The 16725-nt window shown below is 37.2% G+C and overlaps 1 protein-coding gene across 1 annotated transcript in view; it reads right to left on the bottom strand.

Annotated features, from left to right (window-relative positions):
- MORC1 (MORC family CW-type zinc finger 1) overlaps positions 1 to 16725 on the bottom strand; it is a 190469-nt gene that overhangs the window by 98632 nt on the left and 75112 nt on the right. The window contains exons 12-14 of the mRNA XM_072614049.1: positions 15010 to 15074; positions 12029 to 12172; positions 10857 to 11011 (exon numbers count right to left, since the gene is read on the bottom strand). Coding sequence (XP_072470150.1) covers positions 10857 to 11011; positions 12029 to 12172; positions 15010 to 15074 — 364 coding nt within the window. The remainder of the gene's footprint in view (positions 1 to 10856; positions 11012 to 12028; positions 12173 to 15009; positions 15075 to 16725) is intronic.

Genomic DNA, 16725 nt, shown 5'->3' with positions numbered 1-16725 from the left:
TTGCCAGGAACAAGGATCTGTAAAGCACCTACTATGTCCAATGCACTATGCTAAGCATTTTTGTTTTTTAAAATAAACATTATTTTCATTTGGACATCACAACATCACTGCCATTATTATCCCCCAGTTGAGGAAACTGAGACAATGGAGATTAAATAACTTGTTTTAGGTCACAGAGCTAATAAATGTCTCACACTAGATTTGAATGCAGGTCTTCCTGACTCCAGGGCCCATATCCAGCTCCATCTATATGTTTCAAAAGAAGACTTGTGTTCAAATACAAGCTTAGTCATTTGCTATCTATGTGACCTTACTATCTATCTAGGTAACGTGATTAAACTTTTCTGAGTCTCAGTTAACTCATCTTTAAGATGAGATGTTTGGACTAGAGCAGTGATGCCAAGGAGGGCAGCTAGGTGGCACACTGGATAGAATGCTGGACTTGTAGTCAGGAGACTCATCTTCTTGAGTTCAAATTCGGTCTCAGACACTTCATAACTGTGACCATGGGCAAGTCACTAAACCCTGATTGCCTCAGTTTTCACATCTATAAAATGAGCTGGAGACGGACATAGCAAACCACTCCAGTGTCACTGCAAAAAAACCCCAAGTGGTGTAATAAAGGGTAGACATGACTGAAAATGAATGAATGACAAGGTGATGTTATAGGCCAGATCTTACACAAGGATCCTTGCTGTCAACATACTGACTCAGAAAACCACAAATTATGTCCTAATGTGGTTTAATTTCTCTTTAATCTGGTTCCTGTCATACTGGGAGCCACGATAAATCCCACCACAGGCTCTATTTGACTCCTCTGAACCAGATTATCCTAAGATCCTTTCCCATAAATCTAAGTCAACAAGGGAGGGGGTAGGGCTAAAGATTGGACTTGTCATTTCACTGTGAACTTCCCAGAGAGGAAGTTCCCCCTTGCAGAGCAGCCCTTTCTCTGCCTTGTCCTTTTGGGAACCAGAGTTTCCAAACCAAAAGATTGTAGTCTCATCCTATAGTAAAGAATTTTTCCTATCTGTGGTTAGTCTCTATTGACCTTTGGAATTTAGGACCTTACTGAATCTCCATCTTCATTGCTTAGAATAGAAAAGAAAGATTAAATCTAACCCAGAATCATACAAGCAGAGTATGTCTAAGGTGGGTAGAACCTGAGCCCAGGATTCTCCTGGCTCCAAGGTTGTCTTCTTACTATGCATTTGATTCAACAGATCCTTAATATTATGGGTACTCCTTTCCCACAGATGCAAATGACAAGTCATCTACAATGGGGTGTCAGTGACTGTGACAGAAAAATTCATCATGCTACAATCAATCTAGTAATGAGCCTGTTTGCCCTTAGGCTCATCCTTTAATGTCAGAGATACCATCTATTGCTGGGGCTGGTATTTGGAATCATTCCACTTTGGCAGAACCTACTAGAGTTTGTATTCTCCTGATACAGTCATTACAAATTCCCCAAGGACACCTCCACACAGGAATGAGCATCAGAGTAGGGCATTAGTGGAAGTTCCTAAGATAATCAACAAGATAGTCAACAAGTATGGATTAAGTGCCTTCTACTTCCTAGGCATGTAGAGACTGAGGAAACAAGTACAAAGAATGAAACAATCCCTACCTGTAAGAAGCTTACACACATTCATACAAAGAATAAATACAAAGTAGTCATATGGAAGGTAGTTTGGAGGAAAGACAAGGGAGGGGGTAGGGCTGGAAATTCAGGAAAGGTTTCAGGCAGATGATACTCTGAGCTGCATCCTGGAGAAGAAACAGACTCTGAAAGTGAAGTTAAGGAAGGAATGGACACTAGGGACCACAAGAGAGAAGAAACGGAGTATCCAGAGTGATGAATAGTTAATGTCAGTGTTTCTAGATAAAAGAAAGCGGGAGGGGGAGTAATTCCAATGAAGGTGGAATGATACTTTGGGGCCAGACTGTAAAGAGCTTGAAAAACTAAAGAGAGGAGTTTATATTTTGTCCTGGAGGCAACAAAAAGACTGGAGTTCGCTGAGGAGGGGATTCATAGTCAGATGTTCACTTAACGGAAATTACTTTGGAAGCAGTTTAAGAATGGGGAGACACTTCAGAGAACAATTAGCAGGGTATTACAATAATCCATACTGGAACTGATGAGAACCTGACATAAGGTAATGGAACATGACCAATTAAATGGATATGTGTGGTGAGGAAGAGGGAGGAGTTCAGAATAATGCTCAGATTATGCACCTGGGAGACTGGAGGGATGGTGGTACCTTTGACAAAAATAGGTAAGTCTGGGAATGAGAAAGTTTAGGGATTGGGGGACAGATATTGAGTTCATTATTGACATGCTGAGTTTAAGATGTCTCTGAGACATACACTGGACATTCTGAAACGTCCAATAGGCAATTAATGATCTGGGATTGAAGCTTGGGGGAGAGACTTGGGCTGAACATGTAGATTGGGAATCATCTGCACAGAAATAACAGTGAAAAAATCTCGAATTTTGTTTCAAATCCTATATTAAACAGTTATTTTTTTTTCACAAGGAAACCTACATAGTTCAATGGACAGAGCACTGGACCTGCAGTCATCAAGACCTGTCTTCAAATTCAGTCTCACACACTTGTGTGATCTTGGGCAAATCAGTTACCTCATTTACAAAGTGGGGATGATAATTATAACAAAAATAGCTAACATTTATATGTGTTTATTATGTGCCAAGCACTGTACCTGTGGAATAATAACAGTACTTTCCTCCCAGGATTAAAATGGGAAAATATTTGTAAAGTGCTTTGCAAATCTTAAAACTATGAATGTGAACTACTCTAACTAAAATTTCAGACTATTTTGACATTTTCCCCTCTATAGGCAATTGAGCAAATTCTTGGTTATTTTTCAAAGTTTTTCCATCTGGGTCATACCCAAACCAGGTGGCTCCAAGCTCTATCCACCCAACAATAACAAACACCACAAATAACAACAATATATAACTGGCTACCATTCTTCTAAGACAGAGTTGGCTTTGGTCAGGATACTTTGTTTTTCTTCCAAGAATATATTCAGAGCTATCCTTAAACATGCCAGAAAAGATCAATGTGTGGCTCATCTGGATGACATTTTATTGTCTTCCCAAGACTGTGGTTTTCTCTTTAACTGAAGTTTTGCATGTTTCATTGGGTTCTGTTTGGTTTGGGGCCCAGATCTGTGATTTCATCTGCAACTGAGAGCTCCCCAATGAGGAAACTCTACCAGTGTAGATCAGCAACTGTTTTGTAATTTGCCTGACATTAAAAAATGAACCAACATGAGTACAAAACCAGTAAGTGTCAAAGGTAGGACCTGAACCCAGGTCCTCCTGAGCTCAAGGCCAATTCACAATCTATCACTCCATGCTACCTTTCTAGCACTACTGCAATATTTAAAATTTGAGGCTCTTAACATAACCTTTAATTCCTCTAATAGTTTTCTGGCCAATTTTCTAGTTCAACCAAATTCTTCCCAGTGTCTTGATTAAAGGAAAAAACCAATCAAGTCAATTAAAATCTACTGAATTTCAGAGATGGTAAGGGTGTCAAGATTTAGTATTTTCACCTAAATGCAGGTAAAGTGCTTTGAGATCTTTCAGAAAGAATTGTTGTTGCTGAGTTGTTTTCGTCATACCCAACTCTTTGTGATCCTATTTGGGGTTTTCTTGGCAGAGATATTGAAATGGTTTTCCATTTCCTTTTCTGGTTCATTTTACAAATGAGGAAACTAAGGCAAACAGGTTAAATGACTTGAGAAGAGTCTTACAGATAGGAAGTGTCTGAGCCCAGAATTGAACTCAAAAGATGAGTCTTCAGAAAGAGTAACTCACAGAAAACGTAAAAAATATTATCCTCATAAGCTTGGGGTAAGTAATAGCTCTGCCACTCAATAGCTGTAAGACTCTACACAAGTCACTTGACCTCCTGGAACCTCAGTTTCCTCATTTGTTAAATAAGTGGGTTGAGCTAGATGATCTTGAATGCAACCCTCCAACCCGTAGCTAATACAAACATTCTATAAATTGAGTAGAAGTGAAGTCAGACAATAAGATGAAAGCATGTTTAAGAGCATTAACTTTAATCATTTGGTGAGAGTAGATTGTATGAAAAACAATGATTGATGTTTTTCAACATTCAACAAACTATTAAGTGCCTAATGTGTTCAAGGTGTTAAGATACGACAAAAAGAAAGAAAAGTAGTCTCTTTTCTTAAGAAGTCTGCATTCTACTAGGCAGACAGAACATACTTGCTTAGTCTAGAACCCAGAGTTTATAGAGAACTCCCAGAAGGTAAATATCCACAACAGACTCAACTTGATAAACTCTATAACACTTAGTAGGGTACTGGGAGGGTTTCTCAGGGACACACAGCTAATCTGTGTTAGACGTAGGTCTTAAACCCATGTATTCCAAGGTCAGTCATTTCCCCATGACTCCATGATGCATATACACAGATAAGCAAATACCAAGAAAGCGCTAAAAATCTGGCACGTTGGGAAAGGCTTTGGGTAAGAGGTAGCTCCTGAGCTGAGCCTTAAATGAAGCTGGGTATTCTAAGAGGAGTGCATGGAAATGGGAGATGGCATGTAAAATTCAGGGAAGAGCTAGAAAATCTGCTTGGTTGGAATACAAAGTATATAGCGCAATATGAAATTAGTCTGAAAATTAGCAGCCAAAGCCAGATTGTGGAGGGCTTCAAAATGTCAGGTTAAAAAGTTTGCATTTCACCCTCTATACAATAAAGATACACTGAAGATACTATGTGTTCTTCTCTGTGATTTGATCCTGTGACATCCTGAACATCCCTATTATCAACTGACAGCTGGTCTGAACTAGCTACTAGTCAAAGAATGTAGACTTCAAATACGGGAGCTAATGAGCCCAATCCCTGTTTAAAGAATTCCACGTAAAACATATCCAGTCTTTGCCTGAAGATCTCAAGGAAGGAGAAACCAATTGGAGCCAACAGCTCCAATTAATTGTTAGGGAGATTTTTTTTATGACACAGCCTAAATGTGCTTCTTTGTAGCTTACTCATATTGCCTTAGGTCCACCTTTTGGGACTTAAATAGAGTATGTATTCCACAGGTCAGCCTTTTATACTCATGCGTTAACTATTATGTCCCTACTTCTAGTTTTCTCTTATCCATGGTTGTTATTTAGTTGTTTTTCAATGGTGTCTGACTTTCTGTGACCCCTTTTGGGATTTTCTTGGCAGAGATGATGGAATGGTTTGCTATTTCTTTCTTCAGCTCATTTTACAGATGGGGAAACTGAGACAAAAGGGTTAAGTGACTTGCCCCAGGTCACACAGCTAGTAAATGTATGAGACTGGATTTGGACTTATGGAGAGGAGTCTTCCTGACTCAAAGGCCCTGTTCTCTATCTACTGTACTGTAGCAGTCCTTTATCCAGGGTAAACATCCAGACTCTTCACATATCCTTACTCTGGATTCTCTCCAATTTATCAATGGCCCTCTTAAAATGTGACACCACAAACAGAAAACAATTCCTGACCAGGACAAGGTACTGTGGTATTGTCCTTTCCCTAATACTGATCACCCTCTTTCTGATGCATAATAAAATAATATTCATCTTTTTCATCATCATATTCTTACATGAAATTGAGTTTGTGGTCCACTAAAAAAAAAGAGCTTTTTCAACCAAACTGCTGACTAATTATATATCTTCTATCACTATGAATTTTTTATGAACCTAATTGTAAGATTTTGCATTTATTCCCATACATTTCATCTTACTAGATTCAGCTTAATGTTACAAGTTTTCAAGATTTTTTTCAATCTTGGCACTTTCTTGTAGATCTCTTTCAGATGTTATCTAAGACTTTATCCAAGTAATTGATAAAAATTAAAAGCACTGAGCCAACTACAGATCCCTGGATCCTTCCCCTGGAGACCTATTCAACATGATAATAATTACTAATGACAACTTTTTGGGTCCTGTCATTCAAACTGTTTCAAACACATCTAATTGCATTATCTTTTAGCCTTTATCTCTTCATGTTTTTCACAAGAATAATCTGAGAGACTCTGCCAAAGATTTTGCTAAAATCTAGGTAAACAGTATCGGCTGGCATCCTAACAACCTCATCATACAAGGAAATGAAGCTTAGTTTGTTATGAACTGTTATGGCTTGAAGCCCTCTTGTGTGTTAACTCTTTCTGTTCACCTCTTCATTTTCTAGATGCTCACTAACTATCCTTTTAATAACACATTCCAAAATTTTGCTAGGCATTGGAATCAAGCTCACTGGCCTCTAACTAGAAGACCCTTGTTTTTTTCTTTTAGTGACAATAATGGGACATCTACCCTGCTCCAATCTTATGGTTCCTCTCTGTTCCCATGCTGATATCATGATCTTCCAGGTATTACTGACAAGGGCTCAGCAAACACACTTCCCAGTTTTTTGAGTACCATGAAATGGGGCTCATCTGGACCTGCTCACTTGAATTCCTCCAAGGCACCCAGGTACTACCCTCCAGTCACAGTAGTTAAGAGAGCCCTCGCTCCAGAGTCACAGAACCTGGGGGCCAATCCTGTCTCTGCTTTGCTACCTGTCACTTCATTTCTCTGGGGCTCAGCTTCCTGAGTTGTAAAATGAAGGGGCTGGAGTAGATGGAACTCTGGGATGCCCTGTGGGCTCTACAAGTGATCCTATAAATTCCCTATTGGGCATTTTTGTCTTGTTCATTCTTTTTGCCAAAACAGAAACAAAAGTTAAACAATATCTCTTTGGGGACATTTATCATCATCCTAATTAGCTCACACAGAGATACTTTTCATTCTTTAATCCTTCTCCTTCCCACAATTAACTTTTAAAAACCCATGTGTTTTCTTCAGCATGTTCTTTTGCCTAAAAAAATAAGTAAAATTATTTCTGTCTTCTTGTCCCTTTGAGTCCTCTCAAGTCAAGCCTTTAGTCTCTGAATTTTTTAGCAAAGTAACTCTTTTTATTTTTAGAAATTAAATTGATCATAAACTACTTTATGCATTTTTTAAAAGGTACAATTTTTTTTAGTTGAGGAAACCAGACAAGAAGTTAAAATAATTATTTCTTCATTCAAATATTCAAAAAAGAAAGAAAGGCTCAATTCTGTCATTTCTGCTTTGTCTTGGTTCTGCTTATCTAACTTAAAACTCAAGTAAAGAAGCAAGAGGGGTTTTAGACTTCCTTCTTTTACTTTAATTATTTGCCTTACTGTGACCACTACTTAAATCCAAACAATAGTAGAAACCAACTACCAAAGCAACTGTCTACAATTGGTTATTGATCTATGTCCCTTTTAAAAAGATGTTTTACAAATACATATGTGTGTGTTTTATATATAAGTACATACACACATACATATGAATAATTAATAATCCTGAGTATCAGCAAAATTTATTTTAATTTGTAAGCACTATTGAATTGGAATATCAGATTACTCTGAGAAACATAATGCTGACTGTACCCTAAACTTTGCCTTAGTACACCAGCTTAATTCAGCTCTATCATGGAACAGTTCAGTAACAATGAAATCCTATATATTGGCTCAAACTGAAATTTTATTTAGTATTTCTTTCCTTCTTCGGTCTCTCTCCATCCCTCAAACCAATGCCTAATAGTCTCATTTCACTTCAGTGGCACCAAGAGCTACAAAAATTCCAGGAAAAGGGAGTGAGGTGGGGTCTTGGAGAAGAGAATGATGATCAGATGAAGAAAATGTTTCTGAGATACCTAGCATCAGCGGTGGCAGAAGTAAATGTAGATTTTACAAGTGACACAAAGTCATCACATCTATATTTCCCTTTCTCCTGATTTGATTCAAACCAGGACACAATTTTCCACAGAAACATCAGACTTACAGCAAATACAAAGACTGCATCTTTTATTTATAAGGTAAAAATTCTACCCAAATACTTTTCATTATCTCCAGTATTAAAATTGTGTGGGCCCTATATAATACAGGCAGTGAATATTAGTCACACATTGCATATGCTTAGTTGTTTCTGTGGCCTTACCCTGAGGGATGATCACCTTACACCTATTTCCAGAGACCACTCATTCAGGTCTCTACTACGTAGCTCAGTTTATATTCAAGTCTTAAGGCTATGCTGACATTGTAAGATGCATGTATCCAGCAAGGCGAAAGTTCTCCCCTCCTTTCAGAGATAATATATGTAAAGCACCTGCAAATCTTAAAGCATTATATAAATGTTAGCTAGGTGTGTCCTTTAATTGTGGATTTATTTAATCAAATAATCAATAAACTTTGACTAAATGACTACTATGTGCCAGGCACTGTGCTAAGGATTGAGGATAAAAAGATAAAAAGAATGTGATGAGTGGAAAGAAAAATTATGTTTGTCTAGTGAGCTTAAAAATATAAACTGACTTTTTTGTTCTTTGAAAGATCACAAAGAACATTTTTAGGGAGGTAAGTGAGAAGAAAACTACAACAGAGGACATATATTAGGATGGTAACTTACTAATGGAAGAGTGGCTAAATGTCTAGGGTGACAGGGAAAGTTCTGGAGAAAAATCATCTTTACCAATGGAAATCAACACTTTGAGCTTAACTTAAAGTCCTAGAGAATAGCCTAGGGCTAAGTGACATTACAAAAGGGCACCAAAAGCAGTTGGTGTCAGAGTCAGGAATTCATGACTCCAAGGCTAGCTTCCTATGACTGCGTGACATGCCTCTTACCTACAGAGCAGAGCAGTCAATTAGGAAGGGACTGACATAGATAAAGAGCAGAGAGACATGGTTACAAAAAGGGATCCTTCGAGAAAGTGGCTATAAGTTAAGATTGAGTCTGTGTATGACATTATTAAGTATGGACAGGATAATGAAAATTTTAATGAGTTGAATTTTTTTAAAAAATTAAGTTTCCAGGGAGCTTTTGATGCTGAGATTTTTCCTAGGACTTCCTTTATATAAAAATGACAAGGTACAAGATCATGTAAAAAAGTCTTACCTATTTTTTCTTGTCTTCTCTTTCCTCCTAATGCCAAAAGGCCAAAAGGTGGGTGTTGAGTTTATTCTAGTGCCTTATTTATTCCTAAATTTTCTATTTCTCCACCCTGAATCTGCTGCCCTGCCTGATTTCAATTTCATGGAATAAAATGCCACTCCCAGAATAAGTTCATCACTTCTAAACTCACCACCTCTCTGTAAACTCAAGCCTTAGTTGACATCACTTACATCAACCTCCCTCTGTTTGGAGGGCTGGAGGGCAGAATATCCAACTTCTCCCACTGCCTTCCTTTACATGTAGGCAGAAACTGGACTTTCACCCCATTTTACCTTGCATTTGCTGCCCTGCCTGACCCTACTCTGGGTAACCCCTGGTGTCTTATCCCCACCCCCCCTTTCCTGTTTTCTTTTGTGTGTTGTCTCCTCCTTTAGGGTAGTAAGCTCCTTGAAGGCATGGACTTTTTTAGTAACTGTATCCCCAGTGCTCAGCACAGCAGCTGGCACATGGAAGGTGCTTAACAAATGTTTATTGGATTGAACTGGACTATATGTATAGCTTCAAATATTCAGAACGATAAAAAATACAGAAAAAAAAGGTTTTCCTGTTGTGAATAAATGCTACCTAATATGTTTTGTATTTCCCGTCTTGAGTTTCCAAGTTTAATAAGTAAAATTAGTTTATCCCCTTTCTTCTCCCTCCCTTCTATCCTCTGACCAAACCCTACCCCAATTGGCGACTGATTTCTCTTTTTATATTTCTGTTCTCTTTTCCTCTGTTTCATTTCTTGAAAATACTCAAGGAACAAGCAGAGATAGTTAAAAATAAAGAAAAAGAAGGTTTTAAAATGACAATTTCAAGTGATAATAAAAAAAATCCCATTTTTAACTTCAAATTCTCAAGGACAGGAGTGTCCTTATGTAAATACTATTGCCTCTTTCCTAGGATCAATGAAGTCCCCTGACAATTCAATTTCTGTGTTGTTTAAGTTTTGCATGTGTACAAGCACTGAGAAATAAGTCTTTCTGTATATATGAGCCTTCTAGGTAAGTGAAGCTTTTGTATGTGCATCAAATATTGTATTTACTTTTGTACAATTTTAAGAGAAATCTTCTTGAAAGTTATTTACTTTCTGTCTTTTAAAATTTAATATTAGACATTTTAATTTTTCTTTTAGCAAGTCCATAGACTATTGCTCTATACTGCAAAAAAGTATTGCCTTCAAAGGCTATTATTTATCTTATATGGCCCCAAATTGAAGTGCTTTAATGGTTCTTGTTTGTTTCCTTATGGTACTTTCCTATTATTCAATCAGTTGAAAACTATAACTTCTTCCTGTCTTCAGTATGACCATCTGACTTCAAATGTGCTGCTTTTTGTACTCTTATAGATAAGGGAAGTTTCTTTTGAAGCGTTGAAGTATAGTCACAAGTCATCTTGATTAACTGAATTAATGGTCACCTGATTAAAGAAGTTCACAGTGGTGGTGCAAACCTGAGGTTCTTGCTACTGGGGAGGTTGAGTGAGACTGGTGGATCATTTGAGCTCAGGAGTTCTGAGTTACAGATGAAGCTGCTTGGCTGTCTACCCTAAATCGAGCACCAATATAGCAAACACCCTTAAGCAAAGGACTACCAGGTTGCCTAAGGAAAGGCAAACTGATACAGGCTGAAATGGAGGTCAAAGTTCCTGTGCCAATTAGTACTGTGTGACTGGCCTGTGAGCAGCCATTGCACTTTCAGCTTAGGTGAGATGGAGGACCTAATCTTAAAAAAAAATTATGTCTGTGTGTTTAGGTGTACACATAGAGACATGAATCAGTCTAATTTGAATGTCTTGATGCAATAATTAAATACTTACTGAATCCAGTGTCCTTCCAGTACTGTACCAAATAGAGCCCCATGATTTTAAGTAGGTGGTTATATTCTTTGACATTGAGGAATCCCTGTTTATTATGAGATGGTTCCATGACTTCCAAGGGTATATTAACAATTCCAACCACACCAGCACCAAGCCTAGAAAAAGAAATAAGAGATACATTAGTATTTTTGAGTAATCTTGTGAAATTTAGCTAATGAGAAGTATAATTTTCAATCTAAATTCTCTAGTGGCAAGCAAAACAGTATACTTCACATCATTAATCTGTATCCATGACGAAACTCAAGAAAAATTCACTTTGCAGCTGAATTCCTTAATGTAAATCTATTAACATGTCCACAGACAACCAAGAACTTAATATACAATCATAGTAAAACCATGCCATCTTGAGATCCATGGGACAACAGTCCTCTTTTTAAATAATTAGGAATTATTTTTAAATACAAGCATTTACAATTCTGCTACATATTTGCTTATACATGACTGTACATGTATATATTTGTATATTTTCCATGTCCATGTCTATGTATGTCTCCTATGATATTTGTATTTCCTCCTATGGAATGTAGGTTTCTTGAGTGGTAAGGTCTATTTCATTTTTAATTTTATTTCCAGTGCTTAGTGGTGCCTGGTAAATAGTAGATGCTTAATAAATGTTTGTTGGTTGGGTTAAAACTCTGCAAGAATTAAAAAGCAATGAGAAAGGACTAGAATTAACTTATGAGTTTGGGGAGCCCTCATAAAAGAAATATAAAAAGCCAACAGAAAGGAAGAATGGTATAGGAAAATCACAATTTTCCTTTAGTAATTTAAAAAAGAAAGAGGGGGTGGGGTAAATGGGCTTTTTCAAACAATACCGTAAAACAGAAGATACAATAGCAACAGCAAGTTGTTCATTAGAATGACTAGAGAAGAGTCTGTTTTTCTCCCTCCAACCCCCTTGGGATAATCCCATAACTCCTGTCAGTATAACATTAGGCAGATTTATGTTTGCACATTGACAGGAAAGGTGAATACATCTTTTGAGGGTGGTGAACAGAGAATAAGACACCTGCTTCAATTATGATTAATCACTCATCTAATTCACAGACTCTTCCCTTGTTCTCCACTGCCTCCCCTCAACTCTTACCATCTGAAAACAAAAACATACTCACAAAGTCGCAGGTCTCAATTGTGGCCCCACTTTCTCATGCATTTTTATCAGGCGGCTGTTACTGTAAATGAACATTCCATCTTGGCTTCTGTTTTCTATGTTCACTCCAAAGATTAGATAAAGCTTCTTGGGTTTTCTTAGTTCTCTAGAGTTATATTTTCAAAGACATTAAAAAAAATCCTTGTTTACTAAAGATATTATTATCTTAAAAAAAAAACAAAAACCTACCACCTTCCCCACAGGAAGCAATACACATCCCTGCCTTTTGTAAAAACTACCTTGTAAGCTCAGATAGCATCCTTGAGGTATCTGCATATTGTCCATAAACACAGTTGGCTAGCACTCTGACCAAGATAATGTTCCAAGACAACTCCAGAAGACCCATATGGAAAATACTATCCATCTCCAGAGAGAGAACTGCTGAATTCTGGGAGCATATTAAAGAATACTTTTTTTAATGTTATTTTTCTTGGGGGACTTTGTATGTTTTCTTTTCCAACATGGCTAATATGGAAATATTTTTTGTATGGCTTCACACGTATAAAAATTTTAAAAATGATTGTTTAAAAATTTTACATGTAATTGATAACTATTTAATGAAATAAATAAAAATATATTAAAACACTTAAACAATCATTTTAAAAATTTTGAATTGCCTCCCTCCCTTTCTTCCTTCCTTTCCCAACACTCTGAGAAGGTAAGCAATATGATTTCAATAGATAGTAGCTAGATAACTAAAGAGCTTAAATAAACCTTGGAAGACCATGAATCCAATCCCCTACTTTCTCATTAAGGAAACTGAGTTCTGAAAGAGATTAAATGATTTGCCCAGGGTTAATAAAAGCAACAGCATTCAGTGAATCAAAGAATCCTATTGGGAACTGGGTGCCGGACTGATTAGCCTCTGAGCTGCCTTTCAACTCAGGAGAGAATTGGAAAAAAAGACACAGATTAATTTATATTCACAACAGCCTACTTTTTAAATGTATGCACACAGTGAGCTTCAGGTATTCTGACCACACTTTCAGCTTACAAGCTTCTTCATTGACCTGGATCACACCCTTTCACTACACAAGAATAGAGACCAATTAAGTAACATAGAACACTGTGTTACCTGGGAGGAGATGATCATTCTAAAGAGTTTACCAGTAGACAAAATGTCTGTAGAATCTATTATGAGTTTATAACTTTCCTTCAAAATGAAAATGCATTTTGCTTTTGAAACAAATTCAAGTCAGCTGGCATTTTCAGATATAATGGCACTGTACTTTAATAAAATAAAGGTTATACCATCTATTATGCCCTGCATTAAGACCACAAATAGTCATCATCAAGATTTTTCTTTCACATTCATCAAAATGAAGACTTTAAAGGCCTCCTGCTTTCAAGAAAAATTTGTGTGGCATTTATTCAATATTTATTTCCCTGTGTGCATAGGTTACCACATTAGTTTATTTCTGAATCTGAGTTTCGCAGAAAGCAACAATCATATCACTTTGCTTGTCTGGTTCATAAAAGCATAATTGAAATTGAATGGTTCTTATGTTCTGCCATTGTAGTGTCTCTCCAGTATCTTACATTTTAGAGTTTCCTTTTGTTTAAATAACATCAAGCAATCATTTCTTTAAGTTATTGATCAAATCTATCTTGGAGATGCAAAAATTTCCTGCTTTAGTATAGATTTGCTATTTTAATTTTGGGGTGTTGCACATTCTTAAACACTTAATAATGATCAAACTATCTCTCTGCACTCCATCCAAGTGCTTAGCACAATGCCTAGAACACTGTAGGCACTTAATAAATATTGACTGATTGATGAAGATTGTAAGGTCCTAGAGGGCAGAAACTGATTTTTTTAAAATGAACTATAGATGGGCAGCCAGGCGACACAATAGATGGAGCATTGGCCCTGGAGTCAGGAGGATCTGAGTTTAAATTCAGCCTCAGACAAACTTATTAGCTATGTGCCCTTGGATAAATCACTTAACCCAGACTGCCTACAAACAAACAAACAAAAAGAACTACAGAAGATATATTTGCATGATACTAAAAGATCCAGAGAAAAGGGAAGCAATGCACTGATATGGCAGAAAAGCAAATCTATGGACATCACTATATAGACCAGACATCCAGATGGTAACTAAATTAATAACTTCTTAGCCATTCACAGGAAGCTGGTGATGCAGTAAATAAAATGGTGAGCCTGCAGTCAAAAAGACCTGAATCCAAATCAGACTTCAAACCCTTATCTGTGCGACCCTAGATAACTCACTTAACCAATGCCTACCTCACTTTCCTCATCTGGAAAACAGAGATCATAATAGTATCCATCTTCCAGGGTTGTCATAAGGATCAAATGAGACAATAATTGTAAAGTGGTCAGCATAGTGCCTGGCTTCTCTAACATGTAGACAATACACGTATAATTCTCCTTGTATAATGCAACAAGCTAAATTGATTGAAAAGATCCATAACTTCATCAATGTGATGAGGTACTCTTTCCACTGATACAAATGATAATCTCTCCATGCCTCTATGACTTTCTGTGCCCTGAATCCTCCCCATTCCCTTCCCCCTTGCCTCCAAATCATTCTCTGGTGACAGAACTTACCTAGGTTGGCCCTGAAACAACCATTACTGGACACATACTTCTATCTTTTCTAGCTTTTTAGGCCTTGACAGAGTTTCCCCCACCCCCAACTGGCAGACTGTTTAAGAGCCCAGTTTCACCTCATCACCACAGTGGTAAAGAGTATGAGTCATTTAAATAGAATTCACATGTAAGTAGGCATTTTGTAAATGCTTTTTGGTGATCATACTATTGGGAAAATATAACAAAGCTACATATAATATGATGAGTTAGTGGCAGCAGGTGGGAGAAAGCATCACAATAAGAACTTCCCTGGTCTATTTATTAGAGAACAAAAATATGACTTCTAATAGTGCACAGACAGATACTTTTCCAGGCAGCCTGATCCTTACTTTTCTTTCTCCTTAAGCACCTTCTGCTTTACTTCTGCATCTTCCAAAGCTTTCTTTAACATATCCTACAAAAGAGCAAGTCCATTTAAGGAAGCAAAAAGGGATAAACAGATAATAATGCCATAGCTAGTATTCATATATGGTTTTAACATTTGCAAAGAGCTTTATAAAATAATGTCTCCACTGATGTTCACACCCCTAAAAGAGAGGTGCTATTCCAGAGATTCCCAAACTTATCTGGCCTACCATCCCCTTTAAAAGAAAATTACTCAGTGACCCCCTTGAAATCTACTTTCTTTAACTCTTTAATGGGTTTTTTTTTAAATTTGTGTCATTTAAAAAATAATAAAATATACTTTTAAAAATGACATTAAATTAAATTTTAATTTAATTAAATTTTTTGAAAATTGTAATCTTTTTCTCCTGCATTGAAGTTTTGATGATGCATTATTGCATCATGTTACCACATAGTATTGTAATATAAACAAATCGTTACATGCACATACCGATGCGTGCTGGACTTCCCAACAATAAGTGACAGGCTCACCTGCCAACACTTGCTTATTAAGACCTATCGATCAGTCAGAACTTGCATTTTGTGTTTATTTGGAAAACAATGTAATCACTATGATTTTAATTCTGTTTTACAACAGATGAAATGTACAATGGTTTTTCAAAATTTTCTTATCTTCTTTCCTTATGCTTCCACCACTCCCTTTTTTTTTATTCAATGCCCCTTAATTGCCCCCATGGCTACTACCTCTGGATCATTCCAGTGCCCCATAGGGGGTAGTATTGCCCACTTTCAGTACCTATGATTATGTCTGCCTCCATTTTACAGATAACCAAACTGAGGCGAATAGAAATTAACTACATTTGCCCAGGATCACATGGTTAGTGTCTGATGCTAGATTTGAACTCATGTCTTTGTGACTGCAAGGCTAGTTCTCTATTCACTGTAATGCTAAGCAACTTCATAGTTTTATCATCTATTCTCCAAACACATTTTAAGAGCAGAACTGCTATGTCATGGTACCCTGGTGCCTTGCATTACTGTACATGCTCGGTCAGGATTTAGTCATACTAGAGTTGTAAGAAAACCCTAGAAGTGACCTAGGCCACTGGCCTCCTGAACACAAAAACTCCCTTCGTGACACGTCTGACATGATTGTCAAACCTCTATTCAAGTCCTTTGATGGTGGCTACATCAGGAGGCAAACTATTTCACAAGGCGACAGCTCTGATTTTTAAAAAAAAGTTTTTTGTACTGAGATGAAATCTGCCTACTTATCAGTTCCAGTTCAGCCCTCTGGAACTACGTAAAGTCAAATTCCTTTCCCAAGACAGCTTTTCAAATATTTGAAGAGGATGAGTGTGTTTTCTCTGACTTCTCTTCTCTAGCTTGTTCTTTATATGACAGGGTTTTTGGTCCTTCCCACCATGTCCATCACCTTAGGACTGTTCATCAGTGTCTTTCTTGGTTGGTTGGTTGTCATCCTTCATTGTCAAAGAGGACCAAAATGACCTTACTATGTCAGGGTCAAGTTACAATGTGTCTGACTGTAGCTGATCAGACCAATAGGAGCTCAGCAGGCTCTCCCATAGAACATGGATAGTTCATATGAACATCTGAAGTGGAGATGTCTATACATGTGTGCATCTTGCATTTCTTTTGTACTCCTGCAATTCTGCTTTGCTCATAAGAACACAGCGCCT

The sequence above is a fragment of the Notamacropus eugenii genome, chromosome 5, assembly GCF_028372415.1.
Source record: "Notamacropus eugenii isolate mMacEug1 chromosome 5, mMacEug1.pri_v2, whole genome shotgun sequence".
In the NCBI taxonomy this organism is placed as follows: Eukaryota; Metazoa; Chordata; class Mammalia; order Diprotodontia; family Macropodidae; genus Notamacropus; species Notamacropus eugenii.
The sequence above is the reverse complement of the archived record's forward strand: the minus strand, read 5'-3'. Positions and strand labels throughout refer to the sequence as shown.